General features: G+C 50.0%; 1 protein-coding gene across 1 annotated transcript in view; it reads left to right on the plus strand.

Moving 5' to 3' along the window:
- The window catches only part of MROH2A (maestro heat like repeat family member 2A), a 63,422-nt gene extending 45,748 nt beyond the window's left edge, over positions 1-17,674 (plus strand). The window contains exons 26-42 of the mRNA XM_008056293.1: positions 678-773; positions 3,128-3,232; positions 4,364-4,487; positions 5,016-5,134; positions 6,224-6,376; positions 6,809-6,963; positions 8,942-9,101; positions 9,182-9,375; positions 9,755-9,892; positions 10,444-10,558; positions 12,863-13,012; positions 13,117-13,299; positions 13,834-13,989; positions 15,569-15,700; positions 16,336-16,438; positions 16,753-16,818; positions 17,480-17,674. Coding sequence (XP_008054484.1) covers positions 678-773; positions 3,128-3,232; positions 4,364-4,487; positions 5,016-5,134; positions 6,224-6,376; positions 6,809-6,963; positions 8,942-9,101; positions 9,182-9,375; positions 9,755-9,892; positions 10,444-10,558; positions 12,863-13,012; positions 13,117-13,299; positions 13,834-13,989; positions 15,569-15,700; positions 16,336-16,438; positions 16,753-16,818; positions 17,480-17,601 — 2,271 coding nt within the window. The 3' untranslated portion in view covers positions 17,602-17,674. The remainder of the gene's footprint in view (positions 1-677; positions 774-3,127; positions 3,233-4,363; positions 4,488-5,015; positions 5,135-6,223; positions 6,377-6,808; positions 6,964-8,941; positions 9,102-9,181; positions 9,376-9,754; positions 9,893-10,443; positions 10,559-12,862; positions 13,013-13,116; positions 13,300-13,833; positions 13,990-15,568; positions 15,701-16,335; positions 16,439-16,752; positions 16,819-17,479) is intronic.
- The last annotated feature ends 1,149 nt before the right edge of the window (positions 17,675-18,823 follow it).

Genomic DNA, 18,823 nt, shown 5'->3' on the forward strand with positions numbered 1-18,823 from the left:
ACGAGGTCTCACCAAATTGCCCAGGCTGATCTCGAACCCCTGAGCTCAGGCAATCCTCTCGCCTTGGCCTCCCAAAGTGCTGGGATTACAGACTTGAGCCACCGTGCCTAGCCAACAAGATAAAGTTTATTTGTCATCCAAGTAAAGTTCAATTGTCAGTGGGGGTGAGAGTGGCTGCTTCATGTAGCTATTCAGGAACCCAGGCTGGCAGAGGTCCCACTACCTTCAATGCATAGCTCTTAAGGTCCCTGTGGGTATTGATATCCAGCCTGGATTGGAGAGGAGGGAGAGAAAGCCTAGGGAAGATTAGGAGCCATTTTCCCCTCCTTCCATTGGCCAGACTATAGTCACATGGCTCCATCCATGCTAGAGATACTGGGAAATGTAGTCCCTGATGGGATGGATATTTTCCAACAACACTGTGGAAGAGGAGACAGAATATTTTATTGTCAGGTAGCCACAAGAGCCTAGTGCAGGATGAGAACAACTGGGCTCTAGGAATCAATTTCCTCCTTTGTAAAATGAATTCTCCTTAAAAGGTTGACTTGTACTTCACATGAAAAGATGAGCATAAGGAACTCAAATTGAGCAGAAGGATGGCTTTTATACCACCTCCCTGAAAAAAGGATAACTGCAGGTGCCCCTCATTGCTACCCAGCTCTCTCTCTTGGCTGTAGACCCTGTATGCCAATGCTCTGAGAGCCCTGGAGCAGCTGATGGAGAGCCTCCTGCAGAGGCAGCTGGACCCCAGGGGCCTACAGGAGATGGTGCATGTGAGTCACCTAGTGGAGGGCCAGAAGCCAGGGATGGCTTCTCTTCCCAGGGAGCTGGCCTGAGGGCCAGACTATGGGAAACAGTGGAGTGTATAGGTCATTGTTTTAGTAATTTTATTTTGATAAAATTCCAAATGTGTAAGAATAGTACAAAGATATTCTTCTTACAGATTCATAGTTCTTAATTTGTTATATTTTATTTCTCCATCTTCCTCTCTCTCATTCTACACACACATCATTTGAACCATGGAAAGTTAGTTGTAGATTTCAAGAATAAGACCATTCTCTTATATAACAGAGTGCAGTTACCAAATTCAGGAATATTAGTACAATGCTATATTAAAATCTATGACTCATATTCAAATTGTATGAATATTTTTAATAGTTATTTTCTTCCTGATTTGGGATACAATTGATATTATGCATTGCATTCAGCGGTCATGTCTCTTTGTTCTCTTTTCTGGAACAGCTCTGTATTCTTTATCTTTCATAATCTTGGTACTTTTGAAGGATCCTGGCTAGGTTTTTTGTGGAAGGGGGGTCTTACTCTGTTGCCCAGGCTGGAGTACAGTGGCGTGATCACAGCTCCCCGCAACCTTGACCTCCTGGGCTCAGGTGATAATTCCACCCTGTCCTTCCGAGTAGCTGGGACTATAGGTGCATGCCACTACACCTGGCTAATTTTTTTTTTTGTAGAAACGAGGTCTTGCTCTCTTGTCTAGGCTGGTCTCGACTCCTGGTCTCAAGTAGTCTTCCTACCTTGGCCTCCCAAAGTGCTGGGATTATAAGCATAAGCCACCATGTCTGGCCAGTTTTTAAAAATTGGGTTGTTTGCATTCTTATTATTGAGATTTTAGATGTCTCTATATATACTAGATACAGTATTACCAGATGTGTAATTTGCAAATCAGATATGTAACTTGCAGATATTTTATTCTCGTCCGTGGCTTGTTTTTTGATTAATTTCCATTATCTTTTGATGAGCAGAAGTTTTAAATTTTGATGGAGCCCAATTTCTCCTTTTTGCTTTTAGGAAACATGCTTTTGGTATCAAATCTAAGAAATCTTTCCCTAATTCTAGGTCCCGAAGGTTTTCTCCTATGTTTTCTTCTAGAAGATTTGTATTTTCAAGTTTTACAATTAAGTCTATTATATATTTTAAGTTAATTTTTGTATGGTCTGAGGTATGGTCAAAGTTTATTTTGTTTTAATTTTTTTTCACATTGACAGCCATTTATTTCAGCACTATTTGTTGGAAAGACTATTGAATTACCTTTGCACCTTTGTTTAAAATCAAGTGACCAAGTCTGTGGACACTTATTCTGCTACATTGATGTTTGCCTATCTTTACACCAATATCACACTGTCTTGGTTACTGTAATGCTGTATATAATAAGTCTTGAAATCAGGATCAGATAATATAAGTTCATAGACATTGATTTTTATTTGCTGCACCCCACAAGTTTTGATATGTTGTGTTCTATTTCGGTTCAAAATACATTTTAATTTCCCTTTTGATTTCTTCTTTGACCTGTAGATTATTTAGAAACTTTCAAATATTTGGAGATTTTTTTTTAGAGATCGTTCTGGTTTAGATTCCTAATTTAATTCTACTGTTGTCTGGGGACATACTTTGTATGTTTTAAATCCTTTAAAAGTGATTGAGAATTATTTTGTTGCCAAGAAACAATCTATTTTGGCAAATATTCCATGTACACTTGAAAAATATTTTGGGGCTGTTGGGTGTAGTGTTCCTAAATGGCAGTTAGACCAAGTTTATTGACAATGTTGTTCAAGTTTTCTATACCTTTTCTGATTTTCTGGCTTCTTGTTCTATCAATTATTGAGGAGGTTTTTGAAACATCTGACTATCACTGTGGATTCGTTTCTTTCTCCTTTCAGTTCTATCAGTTTTTGCTTTGTGTATTATTTAGCTATGTTGTTAGGTACATAAACATTTAGTATTGTTATGTCTTCTTGATGAATCAACCCTTATTGTGATGACATGACCCTCTTTATGCATGGTAATATCTTTGCTCTGAAATAAATTTTACTATTAGAATGGCCCCCAGGGCCGAGTGCTCATGGTCTTTCATTGCAGGCAGATGTTTGGAGCTAGGCCAAACATAACAGTCGAGCATCATGCTGGTGAAGATGCTTAGGATGGTCTATCCTTGCCCACAACCTCATTTCCCTTCATGGTGGGGCCTGAGAAGAAAATCAGAAGTGTCTAGAACCACACAGAAACATTGAGAGACTCTGAGTAGGAGGGGCAAGGAGGGCAAAAGCTGGCCAGGAAAGAACTGGCCCCAGGATTTTGATGCCTTCTTTTGTGTTCTGGGCTCTACCCATAGCTCCTAGAAAAATGGATCTTGTCAGAGAAAGAATGGGAGCGAGAGAAGGCCATGAACCTCCATCTTCATCTCATGCAGCTCTACATCCAAAGCACCGGTATCTGCGTGAGTTCAGGAGTGCTCAGCTCTCTAGCCTGCCACTATGACATCCACAGAGGAATTCCTGTCTCTATCTGGGAGAAGAAGGAACACTTTTGAAATAAAATTCTGTCCTCAAAGTGTCCCTTGGGAGAGATTGCGATGAACCAGCACTGGGGCTCTGGGGTGGGTGCAGGAGGGAGAGGATGGAGGTCTCGGGTTGGCATAGATACAGGTTTTGTAGGGGCCAAGGCTAATGCAGCGGTGAGGGCCTTCTTAAAGAAAAAGGATATGCAATTATGAATCCTACATTGGTTAGCAAAGTGGATATTTACTTAGAATGAAAATATAAATAACTATAGAATCACAAATTTTACAAAGCTTGACAAGTACTACAAACATCAGGAAACCTAGAACAATGCAACATTTTTGTTGATTAACCATCAGACCCAGCTTGATGAGACTTCTTTTCCTACATTTGTTGGCTCCTTATTCTTTGATTGCTTTGTCCTCTGGATGGCTGTGGGAGGAGAACAGTGGGTCAGGGGCTGGGGTGCGATGACGGGCCTGTTTTGGGAGAGATGCAGAGTGAAAACTGGGCTGGGCAGGACCTTGGTCCTGGAGCATCTAGATGGAAGTAGGGAAGAAGGCTCAAAAAAATGAGTCGGGGGCCAGGACCATTGCTAAGCAATGTTTGAGGCCAGGTGCTGTGCAGAGTGTATTGCCTGAATTCTCAAAGTATTCCTTGAAAGAGGAGGCACCATTATTATCTCTACTCTACAGACAAGGAACATGAGAGACAGAGTGGTGAAGTGCCCTGCTCAGGTCACTCCACTAGTGAGTGGAGAAGCCCTGGTTTGAACCTAGGCTTCTCTACAGGAACAACTGGGCTAGAGTTTAGAATGGAGCAGAGCAGAGCTGATTCGGGGCAAGTCCTGAGTCGAGACCCTCAGATCCTGGCTGATCTGCTCCAGGGACCCCTGCAGGACTGGGAAGGCTGCTGCTTAGGTGAAGGTGGATGGGGGCAGCCTTCTCCTCCCCAGATGGGTGTTTTCAGAACAGAGTTCACCCTCTCTTGCCAGCTTTACACTGATCTTGGGCAGCTTTGGGTGTGCATGAGGGCTCAAGGTATGAGCTCTGAGGTCTCCTGTCCCTCAGATCCCCCTGAAGCTGGGGCAGTTTGGGACTCTGGTTGGACTCATCGCCCCATGCACCTGTGATACCCACCAAAGAACTCGTGTGGCCTCAACTAATGTCCTGTCCAGCCTGCTAGATCTTCATGGTATGTAGATGGTAGAACAATGAGGGACAACCTCTCTGGAAGGGAGGAAAGGCTGACACTATGGGTGTCAGCTGCGGCCTACCCTGGAGGGAAGTGTGGCCTCTCTGAACAGGCAGGCATGGAGACAAACAAGAGTGACCAGCAGAGGGAAGAGGAAAGAAAGCTCATGGAGAGGCCATGGAAGCTTCCAGAAGAGGAGGCTCATTGGTTTAGATTGACTCACTGAGGGCACATGCTGGGCACTGAGGGTCCCTACTGGGAGGAGGTCAGCTTGCAGGTACCAAGGATGTGACAGAACTGGCCAGAGCTGAGCTCAAGGGAGAATAGACATCTGAGCTGAATGTAGAGGTGGTGTAGGGAAAGGCCTGGCACACAGAAAGAGCAATGAGAGCAAAGGCCAGAAGGGATGGGATGTCTGGGTGCTGGAGGGTGACTCAGGCCCACAAAGCCAGGCAGGGAGTCACCATGAGGTGACCGTTGTCAGGCCCTTGCCCCTGCTGGTCTGCCCTGAAATTGTATTCCCAACAGCAAGCCAGACCTGCTCCTTGTGGGGTGCTTCCAAGGAGAAGGAGCTTGAAAAATGTAAGGAGGACCTCCAGGACACAGACATGGAGAAGATTTTCTGTGTATCCTCCAGAATTGCCAAGGTGACAGCTGGAACGTCTTTGTGGGTCATTTAGCTGGTCTTGGGGCCATGTTTTGGAGGCAAGGCCTTCCTGGGCCACCTGTGTAGTCCACATTTTCCTCTGGGATTACTGTTTCCATAGCCTTTGGTTCATCTTACCCATCACTGGCAGGTGCACCAGGATGGCGCCCAGGACCTCACCACCTGGGGATGGGGAGGGGCATCACTAGGGACAGCCAGGGTCCCCATGTCCTCCTATCCCCACCCCATTACACACCCCTGTTCCACGGACTCTTGCCCAACTGGATGATGGGCCTGTTAAACCACCAGCACCTTCTCCAGCCCATCCTTTGGTCTCTTCCTCAAATTCATTTTGTCAGACTTTCAGTGTGGGAGGTGGTGCTGAAATGGCCTGAAATGACCTGAGTTATTGTCAGGTATGCCCTGTGCTCTCTGGCACACAGTAGGTGTTTAACATGCCTGGCTGTCTTCTCCCTGTCCCTATGATATGCTACGCTGATTATGGAGGGGCCATAGGAATCCCCGGAACCAGCCCTGCACATATTGTTGGCACACAGGCAGGCTAATGGCCAGTGATGAGTGGAAGTGCCCAGAGCAGCTAAAACAGGAGGCCCAAGGCCGCAGGGGGCCAGGACCCTTCTGGTTCAGGGGCAGAAATGACTTCCTGGAGCAAGGGGTTGTGCTGTGGCTGGATGAGATGGGAGGTGTCAGGGCTCAGGACACAAAGGCTGCAGGGTGAGGATGGTGAAAGTTTGGGGTAGTGCTTCCTGTGTAGGATTGGGGAAGTGGAGGGCAGGTAACAAGGAGTGGGCGAGGTTGGAGTACTCCCCAGTGGTCTTGGAGAGCCATTGAATCTGGAAGGGCCGGCAGTGGGTGTCCTTGGAGTAGGGAGGTCTGAGCAGACTGGTGATTTGGACAGTGAGAGGCAACAGGAAGCCTGATCAGAGACCGTGGCCATGGTCTGAGAGAGACTGGGGCCAGGAGGTGGGCCAGAGGAGGAGAGGGCATCAGCAGCTACGGGGGTTGGGGGACCAGGGGACTCAACCTGGGACTTGATTTGTGGACCCAGATCTGCCTGCTCTACTCCTAGGTGGTCTGCATGGAGTTTAATTGTGACGAAGTGGTCTTACTCATCCAAAAGCTCTGTGAGAACATCGGGGCTATGGACCTGCAGCATGACAAGGCCTCCGTCACCTGGATAGGCATCTTCCTCCAGATGCGGGTCAAGGAGCTGGAGGACAAGGTAGCAGAGCTGTGACAGGGGCCACCTGGGCACGGGGCTGGGCTGTTCAGTGCACCTAGATGAGAGAGAGACCAGGCGAGGGCCCCACCCCCACCCATGGAGAATGCCTCCCCCAAACCCCTGGTTGCTAAAGTGGAAGAGAAAGTAGAGGTCTAGAATGAGAAAGAAACATGTTGAAGGTCACTTGGTCAGTGAGTGGGTGGTGAACTGGAGGCTCGAGGGTCTTCCAGAGTGCGCCACTTCCCACATTGAAAGTCTGATAAAATGAATTGGAGGAAAAGACCAAAGGATGGGCTGGAGAAGGTGCTGGTGGTTTAACCTGCCCATCATCCAGTTGGGCAACAGTCCTTGGAGCAGGGGTGTGTAATGGGGTGAGGGCAGGAGGCCATGGGGACCCTGGCTGTCCCTGGTGATGCCCTTCCCCTTCCCCAGGTGGCCGAGATCCTGGGCACCATCCTGGTGCACCTGCCTGTGGTGGATCACCCGGAAGTGCGGCGCCTTCTCATTGAAGGCATTCTCCTGCTGGCGCACTACCACCAGGAGACTGTACTCACGTCGCTCCTGAGGCAGCCCCTGCCCATGGAGAGGTGGGTGTCCTGGAGGAGGTGGCCCCAGCCTTTTGTGCAGCTCAGACCACGCCCAAGTCACCATCCCAACATGTTCCAGAAACGTTGGGACCTTGGGCAGTACCTTGCCCCACCCTGAGGCAGATCTCTGTAGGAGGCACCAGCCTCTGATGAACCACTGACCTGGAGCCCAGACTTCTACAGCTTTGTCATATGGAGCTGGAATCTGAACCCTGAAGCTCCTCATGTGTCCTGGTTCACCCCTGTCCTGGGGCAGTATCTATGGAGTCCAGCGTCTCCCCCTTGGCAGCTCTTTCCTTCCCTGTGGGGAACAGCGCTCAGAGCAGATAGGCCACAGGATGTGGCTCCCAAGGCCTGAGTGAGTCTTTGGAGATGCTTCAGTCCCTACTCCTTTCAAAAATGTGTCCTGCTAGGGGAAATGACTTGTCCAAGTCCCTTTAGCGAGAAATGTCCCCCTCCCTCAACCTCCAGCCCCTCAGGTAGTCATGAGTGAAGCAGAGGAGCCCCCTCCTTTCTCAGTGTTATCTCTACCAGTAGTGCCATGTTCCTGTATGAGCTACAGCATGGTATAGGCAGCTGGGCAGGGTGTCCGCAGATGTGGGGAGGCTGTTGGAATGGTGTTAGAATTCATCTGAGGAGGGCCCAGAGCAGCCGAGCCTGTGCTGGTGTGGGGAGGTAAGGTAGATGTCATGCTAAGAGTCTGTGAACAGAGAAAAGAGTTTCAGACAACGGCTTTGGATCCGGAGTCACAAGGACTGACCTGCACACAATGCAGGCTGGCTCCACCTTGGAGCTGCTTCTGGTGAGGGCAGAGTGGGTCCAAGCAGGAGGGCTGTGCAGTTTTGCAATTTAGCAAGTCAGTGGCTCTCGGGGCAGTGCTGGTTGAGGGTGAGGGATGGTGTGCAGTGCAGCCCTGGGTCAGGTGTGCTTGGTGGCTATCACTTAGTTTGCCGAAGTCTGTCTTGGCTAGCTATCGCTGAGTAACAAATTACCATCCACTTAGAGGTTTAGAACAACACCCACCTATGATCTCGGTGTCCATGAATCAGGAGTCTGAGCATGGCTCAGCTGGGCCTTCCATTTAGGGTCTCACAAGACTGCAATCAGGGTGTCAGCTGGGTTGCATCCCAGGGCCTGGGGTCCTCTTCCAAGACCATGTGATCGTTGGCAGAATTCTGTTCCTTACTGTTGTAAGACTGAGGTTCTGCTTTCTAGTTGCCTCACACCTCATGGCTTCTTTTACACGTAGTACTAATGAGCACATCATGCCCACCCCTCCATTTGATTCCTGCCACTAAGCTTGGGCCACATCTTCCCCCTCTTACCAAATTCACCTCCCTGTTCTTGTGTATTTGGTTTTGGGGAGTCAAATCGGCAACTGACATGTCCTTCTGTTCAACTTAATCTACTGAATCCCCACTTCTCTGTAGCTATCCTGGGGGCACTTCTCTTCTCAGCGGGTCATCGGGCTTGGACTTGGGGATCAGGAAAGCCATTTCCAATTGTAGGCTAGCAGCTTGCCTAACCTTTGCAAGCCTTGGTTTCCTCTCCTGTGGAATATACAGAAAAAAGATATCTTCCTCAAAGATGTGTTATGAGGGTTTAGGTGATGCAATATCTGCAAACTGCCTAGGACCAACCTGACACAAATTGGGCATTTGAAGATATTACTAGACATGTCCATAACATCATCAAGCAAGCAGCCAGAAGTGGAGGCCTCTGAGGTCAACTGGCAGTGGAGCTAGGGCTTCTGCATGGGCCATAGCTTTCCTGTGAACCTGTTCAGGGAAAGGTGGTTGAGTGTGGAGTTAGGGGCCTGTGTTCTAATGAGGCACATTTTGTGGCCCACTCCACCTCCCTAAGACTCAGCCCCTAGACTTTAACCTTTACTTAGGAGGCAGCCTAGGGGCCAAAAGGAATTCTTACCTGTCAGGGCACATGGCAGGAAACTCACAGTCCTTGTGCCCTAACTGGTTAGCCACCTGATGGACGTGTGGCTGGCTGTGTCGGAAAACTTGCCCTTGGCCCGGACCATACTACACAGCCTGATGAGCCGGCTGCAGTCGTGGTTCACACCCAGGATAAATGCCACCTCCAAGAACAACATCTGGCGCCTGGCTGCAGTGGACCCTCTGATGGTGAGTCACAGGGGCAGGCCCCAGGACTCCTTGGGTGTCTCTGGATAAGCGTACTGATGCCCCAGGCCTTTCCTCTGCAGACCCTGTGCACTATCCACCTTCTCATCGAGAAGATTGACAAGGACAACAAGCTCCCAGATCTCATCCCCGATCTCATTTACACCCTCCTGCTGCAGCTGGGCTGTAGCCACAGGCCAGAGGCCACCTCGCCCAACCTGAAGACATGGAGGCTGATGCATACGGGGACCCTGCCTGAGGAGATGAACTTGCAAAGGTGCTCTGAGGGCAGATGAGTGGGTGGGGCAGCAGGCCTGGGCCGGACGCAACCTCTGGCTGCCCCTCAGAAGCTACTGGACTCCTTGAGTCACCCCCACCGAGGGGCCCTTGCTGTCCCTTCCTGGTGGGGAAGAGAAATTTCTGGAAGCTGGTCTTTCCACCCCTCCCTCACATATGTCCATCGCAGAGTGGTTTTCAGAGCTTGCAGACCCACTTTCTCCTGGGACTATAACCTTAGCCCATTGGGCTAGACTTCACAGGTGTTGGGACCCCCCTTCATAGACCATGGCAGCTGTAGAGGGTGACCTCTCGGCCAGCCTCCCTGAAGCATGCATTGTCGGCAAGGCTGCACATCACAAGCTCCCACCTTCTTCCAGAATCACCATCAAGTCCATGCAGCTCCTGTTCAAGAGAATTGACAGCAAGCATTTGGCACATGCCCTGGAAGAGCAGGTGGTGTGGGCACACCTGCAGGACAGCGAGACCTTCCTGGAGGGCGTTAGCCTGCTGGCCAGGTGGGCCTCAGCCCTCACAGTGTGGGAGTGGGACCTGAGAAGCACCTTCTGCTGAATGGACGGGCCCCCTTCAAAGGGTGTGGTCCAGTCATGGCCAAATGCCTCCTTTCTGGGGGATTTGCCATGGTGACCCATGTCCCAGACTGTGGGATGGGCAGGGTGTACAAACACCAAGACACTCCTATTCCAACTCTTCCTGTTCAGAGCAAGAGAGGTGAGGTCAGAAAGAAGAGGAACTTGCCGAAGGCCACACGGGGCCTTGAGTAAGGGCCGGATGAAGAGCTACCTCCTGGGTCCCGATTACTCAGAAATAGCTCTCATTCTAGTCCCTTTTTGTAAACAGGAGATGGAGAGTAAATACTCCCCTGACAACCCCGACCAAGTCCCATGGGTGAGAAGGGAGAGGGCCAGAGGTATTAGGAGCCTGCTCTGCCCAAGGTCACCCTGCCAGCTGGCACCAGGCTGCAGCACGGCTCTGCCCAGCTCTTGGCAACTGTCTGGCAGGAGCCGGGCTGCCTCCTGACCCTGCGGCTGCTGTCTCTCTTCTGCAGGCTGTGTGTGCAGCACGTGGAGTGCTACAGGCTGAGGCTGTCGGAGCTGATGCTCAGCGGCATGGACTCAGCAGTTCTGAGCTGCCGCGTCAGCAGCACAGCCGTCTGTGTGGAGGTGAGGCTGGGCGAGAGTGGAGGGGATGGGGACCCCCCGGGTTCTTCTGAAGATGGCCCATTTCTAGGCATTGGAGTCAGAGGGCAGGCCAGCTCCCCTCCTGTGTGTGCTTGTTCACTCATCTACTCCGTCGCTCATTCACCTCATGAACAGTGCAGGGCCAGGCACTGTGGAAAAAGAGGCTGGGGCACAGTCTGTTTCCTGAAGCGTAGCAGCTACATGATGCGTGACCAGGCAGGTGCCAGCAGCCCAGGGGGCTCAGGGAGGGCACCTGGGCTCTCGCTGGGGCAGGCGTCCTGCAGGAAGACTTTGAGAGGTCGAGGGGCCTTGCCAGTCAGGAAGGCGAGGCCTGGAGTGCCCCTCTCCACAGAAGGTCCTGAGGGGAATGGTGTCCAATACACCGCAGGAACTGAACAACAGCCTAGGCCCGGGGTTGGCCATGGTTTTCTATAAATGACTTCGTAGTCAATACATATGTTTGACTTTCTGGCCAACTTGACTGTTAGTGTAGGAAAGAAGCCACAGGCAATACTTGAGCTAGTGGGGGTGGCTGGGTACCAACAAAACCTTAGTGATGGACACTGAAATTTATTTATTTTTAGTTAAAAAGAATAATAATCGTATTGATTTATTTTTATTTTTTATTTATTTACTTTTGAATCGAGGTCTCACTCTATAGCCCAGGCTGGAGTGCCGTGGCAAGATCATCGCTCACTGCAGTCTCGAACGCCTGAGCTCAGGCCATCCTTCTGCCTCAGCCTCCGAGTGGCTGGGAGGCAGGCACCACACCTGACTAACTTTTTGACATTTTGTGGAGATGAGGGCTCGTTATATTGCCCAGGCTGGTCTTGAACTCCTGGGCTCCAGCATTCCTTCCATCTCGGCCTCCCAAAGGGTTGGGATTACAGACGGGAGCCACCGTGCCCAGCCTGGATATTAAAATGTAATCTTAATATAAATTTTCACATGTCACAGAATGTCCTCTAGATATTTTCCCACAATTTAAAAATGTGACAATGATTCTTGACTGTGTGCCATACAAAACCTCCTGGGACATGCCTGCTGAACTTTCATAGGTTCTCGGGCTCCTCCCGTGTTCACACTGCCTTTGTGAAGGTGGAAGGAGAGGCGCTCTCCCATTGCTTCACCCAGGACCTGCCTTTTGATGTGCCTGTGTTCACAACTCTCAGTGGCCAGAAGCCAGTGCAGCAGAGGGCCAGTCCCACATGCTGGAATTTGAGGGCCTGGTTAGGATCATGGCTCCCCCATTCAGCAGCACAGCAGCTGGGGATAAGTTTAGCGTCTCTGTGCTTCAACTTCTGCACATGCCAGACCAGGAATGGCAGGACCCACTATACGGGGCTTTGGTGAGAATGAAATGAGATAATGTCTATGTTGCTTGCCTGTGAGCTAGCTAATTGTTGTGTTAAATGCTAGCCAAGTGTTTCTGTTGAAAAATTAGGTTTTCAGTTTTTTAAGAAGCAAGGTTATTTAAGTTCTTCAAGTGGATAGTACTGGGCTATAAATAATTTTTTAAAACAGGTGCTGACAAGTTTGAACTTTATCCTGAAGAGCATTTAAAATAGGTGTGAGTTTTATTCACTGCTCTGCCTGGATTTTAATAGCTACTCAGTAAATGTGTAAATGAACTAAAGTGTTGTAGGAAGCACCCGCTGATGTCAGTGTCTAGGACAGGCTGGAAGGGAAGCGAGATGGAGATGGAGCACTTGAGAGGTTAGAGCAGTCATGTTTAGGGAGGGTTCAAGGAACTGGATGTGGCTAATGGTCAATAACTTCTCCTGCTCCTAGATTCACCCATTTGGTGTTTAGTTTTCTGTTTAGACTTCTTTAAAACACAGGCACACATACACATGCATGCACACACCAAGGAGTTCCCACTGGCCTGAGGTCTCTGTACTTCAAAAACTAGGCCAACAGAGATTTTCCCAAATGAGTGAAAGTCATGCCTCTTGTGCATTTCTGACAAGGGTGAGTGTGACTTGTGCACTTGGCAGTAGCTCCCATGCTAACTGAAGAGACAAATGATGAATAAACATATGTATCTGTACAAGTAACACTTATCTAGCATTCCTCACATACTTCCCTATTGAATCCCTGCAACAACCCTGAAGGAGGTACTAGTATCACCTCTGTTTCACAGATGAGGAAACTGAGGCACTTGGAGCCCCTCCCCTCCTGTTCATAGAGCAACCAATCTGTGCATGGCATCTAACCCCACATCCTGCCTTGTGGCTGAGAAGTGGGCCTCCTCTGGGGATAACCGTCAAAACTTTTCCTCGCTAGTTCATGAGCAACCCAGTTCTGTACCAGGAGAAGCTGCTGAGGCCAGTGGTGGTGTTGCTGGAGAAGGGTGTCAACCAGGAGGAGGATGAGGCCCTGCGTATGTTGTCCCTGCGAGCCCTTGGCAACATGGCCCTGGGTGCCCCCAGGAAGGTACTGAGCCTATCCCTGAGCCCAGTCCTGAAGCCGAGGGTGCACGCTGGGTGCTCCTGTCCCAAGGAGCACGGGTGGAGCTGAGGGCTGCTCACACCCTCCAGGTGAAGAAGTATCGAAAACTCTTGCTGGAGAAGTGTCTGGGCTCCCTGAGGGAGTCCACGAGCACCAGTGTGGCTGCCGAGGGCATGGAGGCCTTAACCAAGATCCTTGCTGAACTCCAAGAAGGGGATGTGGGGGCCTCTTTTGATGCCATCTCCAAGCAGTGCAGGGTCTTCTTCGACAACGTGAGTCCAGTTCCAAGCCCCCTCAGCTTGCTCAGAGGAGGGAGCCCTTCTCACCCCGATGAAGACATGGGCTCTGAAGCAGAAAGAACTGAGGCTTCTGTTTGGGGCCAGTGTTCTACAGGATCCGGGATCCTGCAGAATGAAGGGTCTTATTCTAAGTCCCAGAGAATCAGTACTATAGAATCAGAGAACTCATGGGCCCCTCTAGTCCTGTTAGGGGGGAAGAGCGCCCCCCTTTCCTTCCTCCTTGTAGCCCACAAATACACCTTGAGCACCCACGCTGTGCTGGGTCTCTGCTAGGCAGTGGTGTGTGCTCCAGTCCCACACAGAGCCTGTCACAAAGACCAGGAGAATGCCCAGTCCCTCCTTGAGGGCTACAGGAGCCCTGCCAAAGTTGAGACTCCGCTCTGACGGAATGATCCAGAAGGCTCTGAAGGGGCTCGGGCATTTAAAGTGGTTCTTGGAGAATGGCTGGGGTTTCTTGGGCGTCTTGCCTCCTGGGTGTCTGCCCTGGAGTGTTCATATCGGCCACAGGAGAGCGAGTTGCTGCGACTGAAATCTTTCATCCTCTTTGGGAGACTGGCAAAGGTGGTCGGGATTTTCAAGAAGCATTTCTTCAAAGGGGAAGTGAAGAAGGCCTGGATCCCCCTCATGCTGCACTGCCAGGACCCCTGCTCCAGCACAGCCCAAGTAAGATACATCCTCTCCATCCCGCAAAAGAACAGGTCCTTTGGGTCTGTCGGCTCTGATAACTCCAGTCTATTCCCAGCAACCTCACCACCCCCACCACCCCGCCATTCTTCTCTGAAAGCCAGAGGCTGCAATCCCCCCTCCTGCCTTCCACCCCTGGGCAGGCTGGGAGAAAGACCATTCAAAATGACCCGCAGGGACCGTTGACCGAGGAACCTCAGCTCTGCAGGGGAGTATGGTGTGGTTTCCTTTTTCTCCAGTCACTATCTGTAGCCATCCTCTGCCCAATCTCCCTTTCTTCTAACAGATTCTGTAGCTGGCAGGTCACTTTTGGGTACGAGGACTGTTCTGTTCCCTCGCTGCTCCCTGTGGGGTGGGTCCATGGTGACCAGTAGAAGTACTGGAGGGGAGCAAGCCTGGCTTCTCCCTCTCCAAGGCCCAGCTCCTCCTTTGACTTGGGATAGGAAGGGAGACCGGGAGAGATCTACTTGTTAAATCAATGAGACTCCTCATTTAGCTGTTGCCTCTCAGGCTCCCCCTGGCTGGGGACGCAAGTAAGAACCTCTCTCCCCATGACCCAGACATCCCTCTTTGTGCCTCTCATACTCCTACATAGATAGGGGAGTGTGTGGAGGGTGGTCTCAGCCCAGTAGGGCTTGAGGAGCAGCTTACTACATCCCACACAAGAATTCAACGGTCATTTCCAACAGGTGCCTTAGCACCAGCTCTGGGACACAAATCCCCCCAATCCTGTCACTGTGAGGCTGCAGGTTTCCAGATGGGGTGAGGCAGGAGTGACCCTCCCAGGGAGATAAGCGCACTTCCCAGACCGGTTCTTTGCTCTCATCATACCCCCTTCCTGGGCTTTGCCACGGGGTCCCTGGTGACCCTGGGCATAAAGTATCACCACTGAGACTTTTTATCCTCACGAATCCTCATTACCCTGTATCTTCAGCCCACACTGTTCTCTTGAATTTTATCAACAACAGTCCGATATGTGGGGAGAGTGGTACTTCAGGGAAGAAGCTGGAGGCACATTCAGCAAGGGTGACCAAGAATGTAATGAAGAGGCTACCAAGATGGGGAAACCAACAAGGGATGGGATATGCTGCACCACTCCTATCCCTGGGGAAGAGACATCCATCTTTCTCTCTCTTCCCTCTCATCTCCTAGAAGCAGGGGCCAGGGGCCCCCAGAGCTTGGAGGTGGAAGGTGCAGTGGGTCTGGGAGGGTGAGAAGCTCACCCAGTCCTGCCCGCCCAAGCCAGGCTCCCCACCCAATTCCCTGGAGGGCTGGGTCTGAAGCATGGCTGCTTCAGGGAGCTGGTTGAGGGAGCAGGTGGGGCTGTATCTGCCTCCAAGGGGTTCTTTATAAGAGCTTACACAGCCCTGTTCAAGCTGGCCAGGGCTCCGGTCCCAGGTGGCCTCCCAGGAGCCACCAGCCCTGCCCTTCTTTGTCTCTGTGAGACTTTTCCAGCGCTGTCCTCTGGTTTCGTGCTAGTTCTACCTCTCACGTGAGCCACCCTGGCTCACTGTGCCTGATATCCTCTCCCACTGTCCCGTGTCCTGTGTTGCTCCAGGCCTGCATGGCTACCATGTTTCAGTGTGTGCACTTCTGGGGCTGGAAGTCCCTGGAGAGCCCCTCAGGGCAAAGTGATGCCAGCGCCGATGACAAGATGACGGCTTTCCAGACAACCATGTGCTCTGTCCTGGTGAGAAAGCTGAAGGGGGCCAGCCCATCCTGGGGGCCACAGGCTGGTTTGGAGCTTGGGGTCAACACTGCCACAGATTGATTTCTTGTGGTCCCATGTTTACCTTCTACATGTGACATGCCAAGACCAGTACTGTGCAACAGAAATAGAATGTGAGGCACATGTCCATTTAAATTTCTTAGCAGCCACATTCAGAAAACTGGAAAGAGGTGAAACTAGTTTTAATAATATATTTTATTTCACCCAGTATAACTAAACACGATCATTTCAACATGTAGTCAATATAAAAACTATTATTGTCATTTTTACCTTTTTTAGTACATTCTTCAAAATCCAGGAGGCACTTTATGCTTAATCCAGACCAGCCACACTCCAAGACATAAGGGCCACATGTGGCCAGTGGCTACTGTATTGGACAGCACAATCCTGGATAGATGTAATAGCCTCTCTAGAATCAGGCAAAAATACAAGGGGTTGAATGTCCTTAACTTACCCAGCTACTTACCTGCTGTGTGTTGCTAGGATGGCTGCTTGCCCTCTTTGATGCATCAGACACATGGGAATAGTCTGTAAACAGCCCATTGTGAAGACTGCATCCTCCAAGGCTGTGTGTGTGTGTCACTTGTTTTTTGCAGACTCAGAAAAAACCTGCTGTTCTCTACAGCTTCTTGCTAGAAACAATGACCTATGTTAAAAATAACTTGTCAAGGATCAGAATTGCTGCCTGCAACTTGGCAGGTGAGCAGACAGTTGTCTTGATTCAGGATATACATTGAAGTCCTTCTGGTCAACCCCAGGCCTGGAGGGGGAGGGAGACAAGGGGCAGAAGTAGGACCAGAGCTTGGGTCTAGCTCCCACAGCATGCCTCCTGTCCCGCCATGCTTTCTTCCTGCTGATTTTGAATCAGGTTTCCTCCTTGCCAACTTTGGCCTGACAAAATCTTTCATCGATGACCTCATGTAAAACCAGGTCTCTTATAGGGAAGGACATAGAATGTTGTGTTGGCTGACCTAATATTCCTGTGATAAGCATTTCCTTGTCTGTCATTTCAGGTATTATTGTGAAGCAGATGTCTATACATTATCTGAAAAATCTGGACTTTCCAGTGTTACGGAACTGTAAGTAGGAGACTCAGTTATATTCTGAGTTTTTGACTTGCCAACACTCACTTGGGGAGCTAAGTGAAACCGCTCCAAGGGAAGAGCCAGATAACCTTTGTTAGGGGTCACTATTCTGTAGTGGGGAGTATGACCAGGACAGAGATGGAGGTACCTTTCCAGGAAGACAGCTGTTGGCCTTGGGAGTCCGTTCTGTCCCCTGTGCTGTCCCCTCCCCCACCTCCCATCCACAGCTCTTTATGAAATGCATCTGCCCTGATGCTGTCAGGTTCTGTGGGTTGACCTTTCCATCCTGTTAGGGTGATCCCTAAAGCCCTGAGAGATCTGTGATGTGGCAACAGCTCCACCTGCTGTCTTTTTTTAAAAATTTTATTATAAAGATGTGGGATACAATTCAGGGTTAGGTGTATAAACATTAATCATGCAGGTACCCTTGTTGATGAGGAATGCCCCTCCCTCCCCTAGCAGTTTCCCTCAATTGCCAATCCCACTCCCCTCTCCCTACATGCTGTCTTCTGACTTCACACACACAGGAGGTTCCACATCTGCCCCCTTCCCACCATCAGCCAGCCACCTTGGCCTGCAGTTGCTGCCCAGAGCATGAAGCATGTGGTCCTGACCGGGAGGGGCCTGATTCTTCCCTCTTTGTGTTCACTCTCAGCCCTCCAGGAGCTACAGCTGGACTCGGATCCTGGGGTCAGGAGAGCAGCCCTGGAGACCCTCAAAGTCTTGGACTCCTGCAGTCAGCACAGGCTTTTGGCTTCACCTGGTGGAATGTCCTAGGTGGTCCAAATGTAAGATGTAAACAGTCCTCTTCGAGTGCCAAACTCTGTCGTAGCAATGCAAACACTTAATTTAGTTTGTAAGAAAAACACTGTTGTAAAAAAATAATCAGTATTCTTTGCTTTCCTTGCATTGAAATAAACCTCCACTGCCGTTTGGTGTGCAGACTCCTGACTGTAAGGAGAGAACATCCCAAAACCAGCACAGTGGGGCAAAGGGAACTTCAGTCCTAATGAACCATTTTACTCCTCTTCCCTGGAGTGTGTGTCAGACAGTCCCTGGTCCAAAGGGTTGGAGATGAGCTTTGTGTCTTCACATGTATTTCTGTCCATACATGCTTACAGTGTTTGCAGGCCAGACAGTCCTAAGCAGCTCAGGGAGGTCATTCTATTGTCTAGCCTCTGCCCCCAGGGATCCCATTCTTAAAGGGAAAGGCAGACATCTACACAGCCAACCATGACACATATCAGTGGGAAGCGTCCTGCAGCCAGGATGGAAGAGCGTGTGTCAGTGCAGGAGTCCAGTAGGGCCCTATAGTGGAAGTGACATTGATAGCGGGCCTACCCTTACCCTTCCCATCGACCGCCTGAAGTTACCAAGCACATTTGGACTGTTGGAACAGGAGAGCCTAGTGAGGTCTAGAACAGAATTTGACTGAGTCAGAAAGGAGAGATTAACCCCATGTCCAAGAAACATGTAGGGGTAAGAAGTGCAGTGTGGGGAAAGACTCTTTCTATACTCAGGCCATCAGCAGAAGGGTCCAGTTGTCCCAAGCAGATAAACCAGGACCTCCAAACTGTTCCCTCTACAACCACTGAAGGCAGTCACTATACAGTCTTGTAAAACAGGAGAGAGTTGCTAAGCTTAAAAAAAAAAAAAAAAGCAACCCACACTAAAGGCTTCGCTGGAAGAGGTTTCCAAACTGTTTTGTGGCTTCCATGGAAAAATGAAGTTATTTTCTGCCAAGTGATGAAGAGCATTACTGCTAAACAAGCTTAGACACCACTTGTGGTGGGGATGGCACGCCACTCAGTACCTGCGTGGAGAGGTGGCTGTCTTCTGCACAGCTGGTTCTCCCTTCACATCTGTGCAAAAACCTGTCCAAATGGTTTAGACCTAAATGTGAAAAACTAGATGTAATACAGTATTTTTGATTCTGAGAGTAAGGTAGTTTTTCTTTACAGCAGAATCTAGAAAAAGGATTAAGCTTAGTCCAGTTAGT

The sequence above is a fragment of the Carlito syrichta genome, unplaced genomic scaffold (assembly GCF_000164805.1).
Source record: "Carlito syrichta isolate Samal-C Ts95f unplaced genomic scaffold, Tarsius_syrichta-2.0.1 Scaffold12763, whole genome shotgun sequence".
Taxonomy (NCBI): Eukaryota; Metazoa; Chordata; class Mammalia; order Primates; family Tarsiidae; genus Carlito; species Carlito syrichta.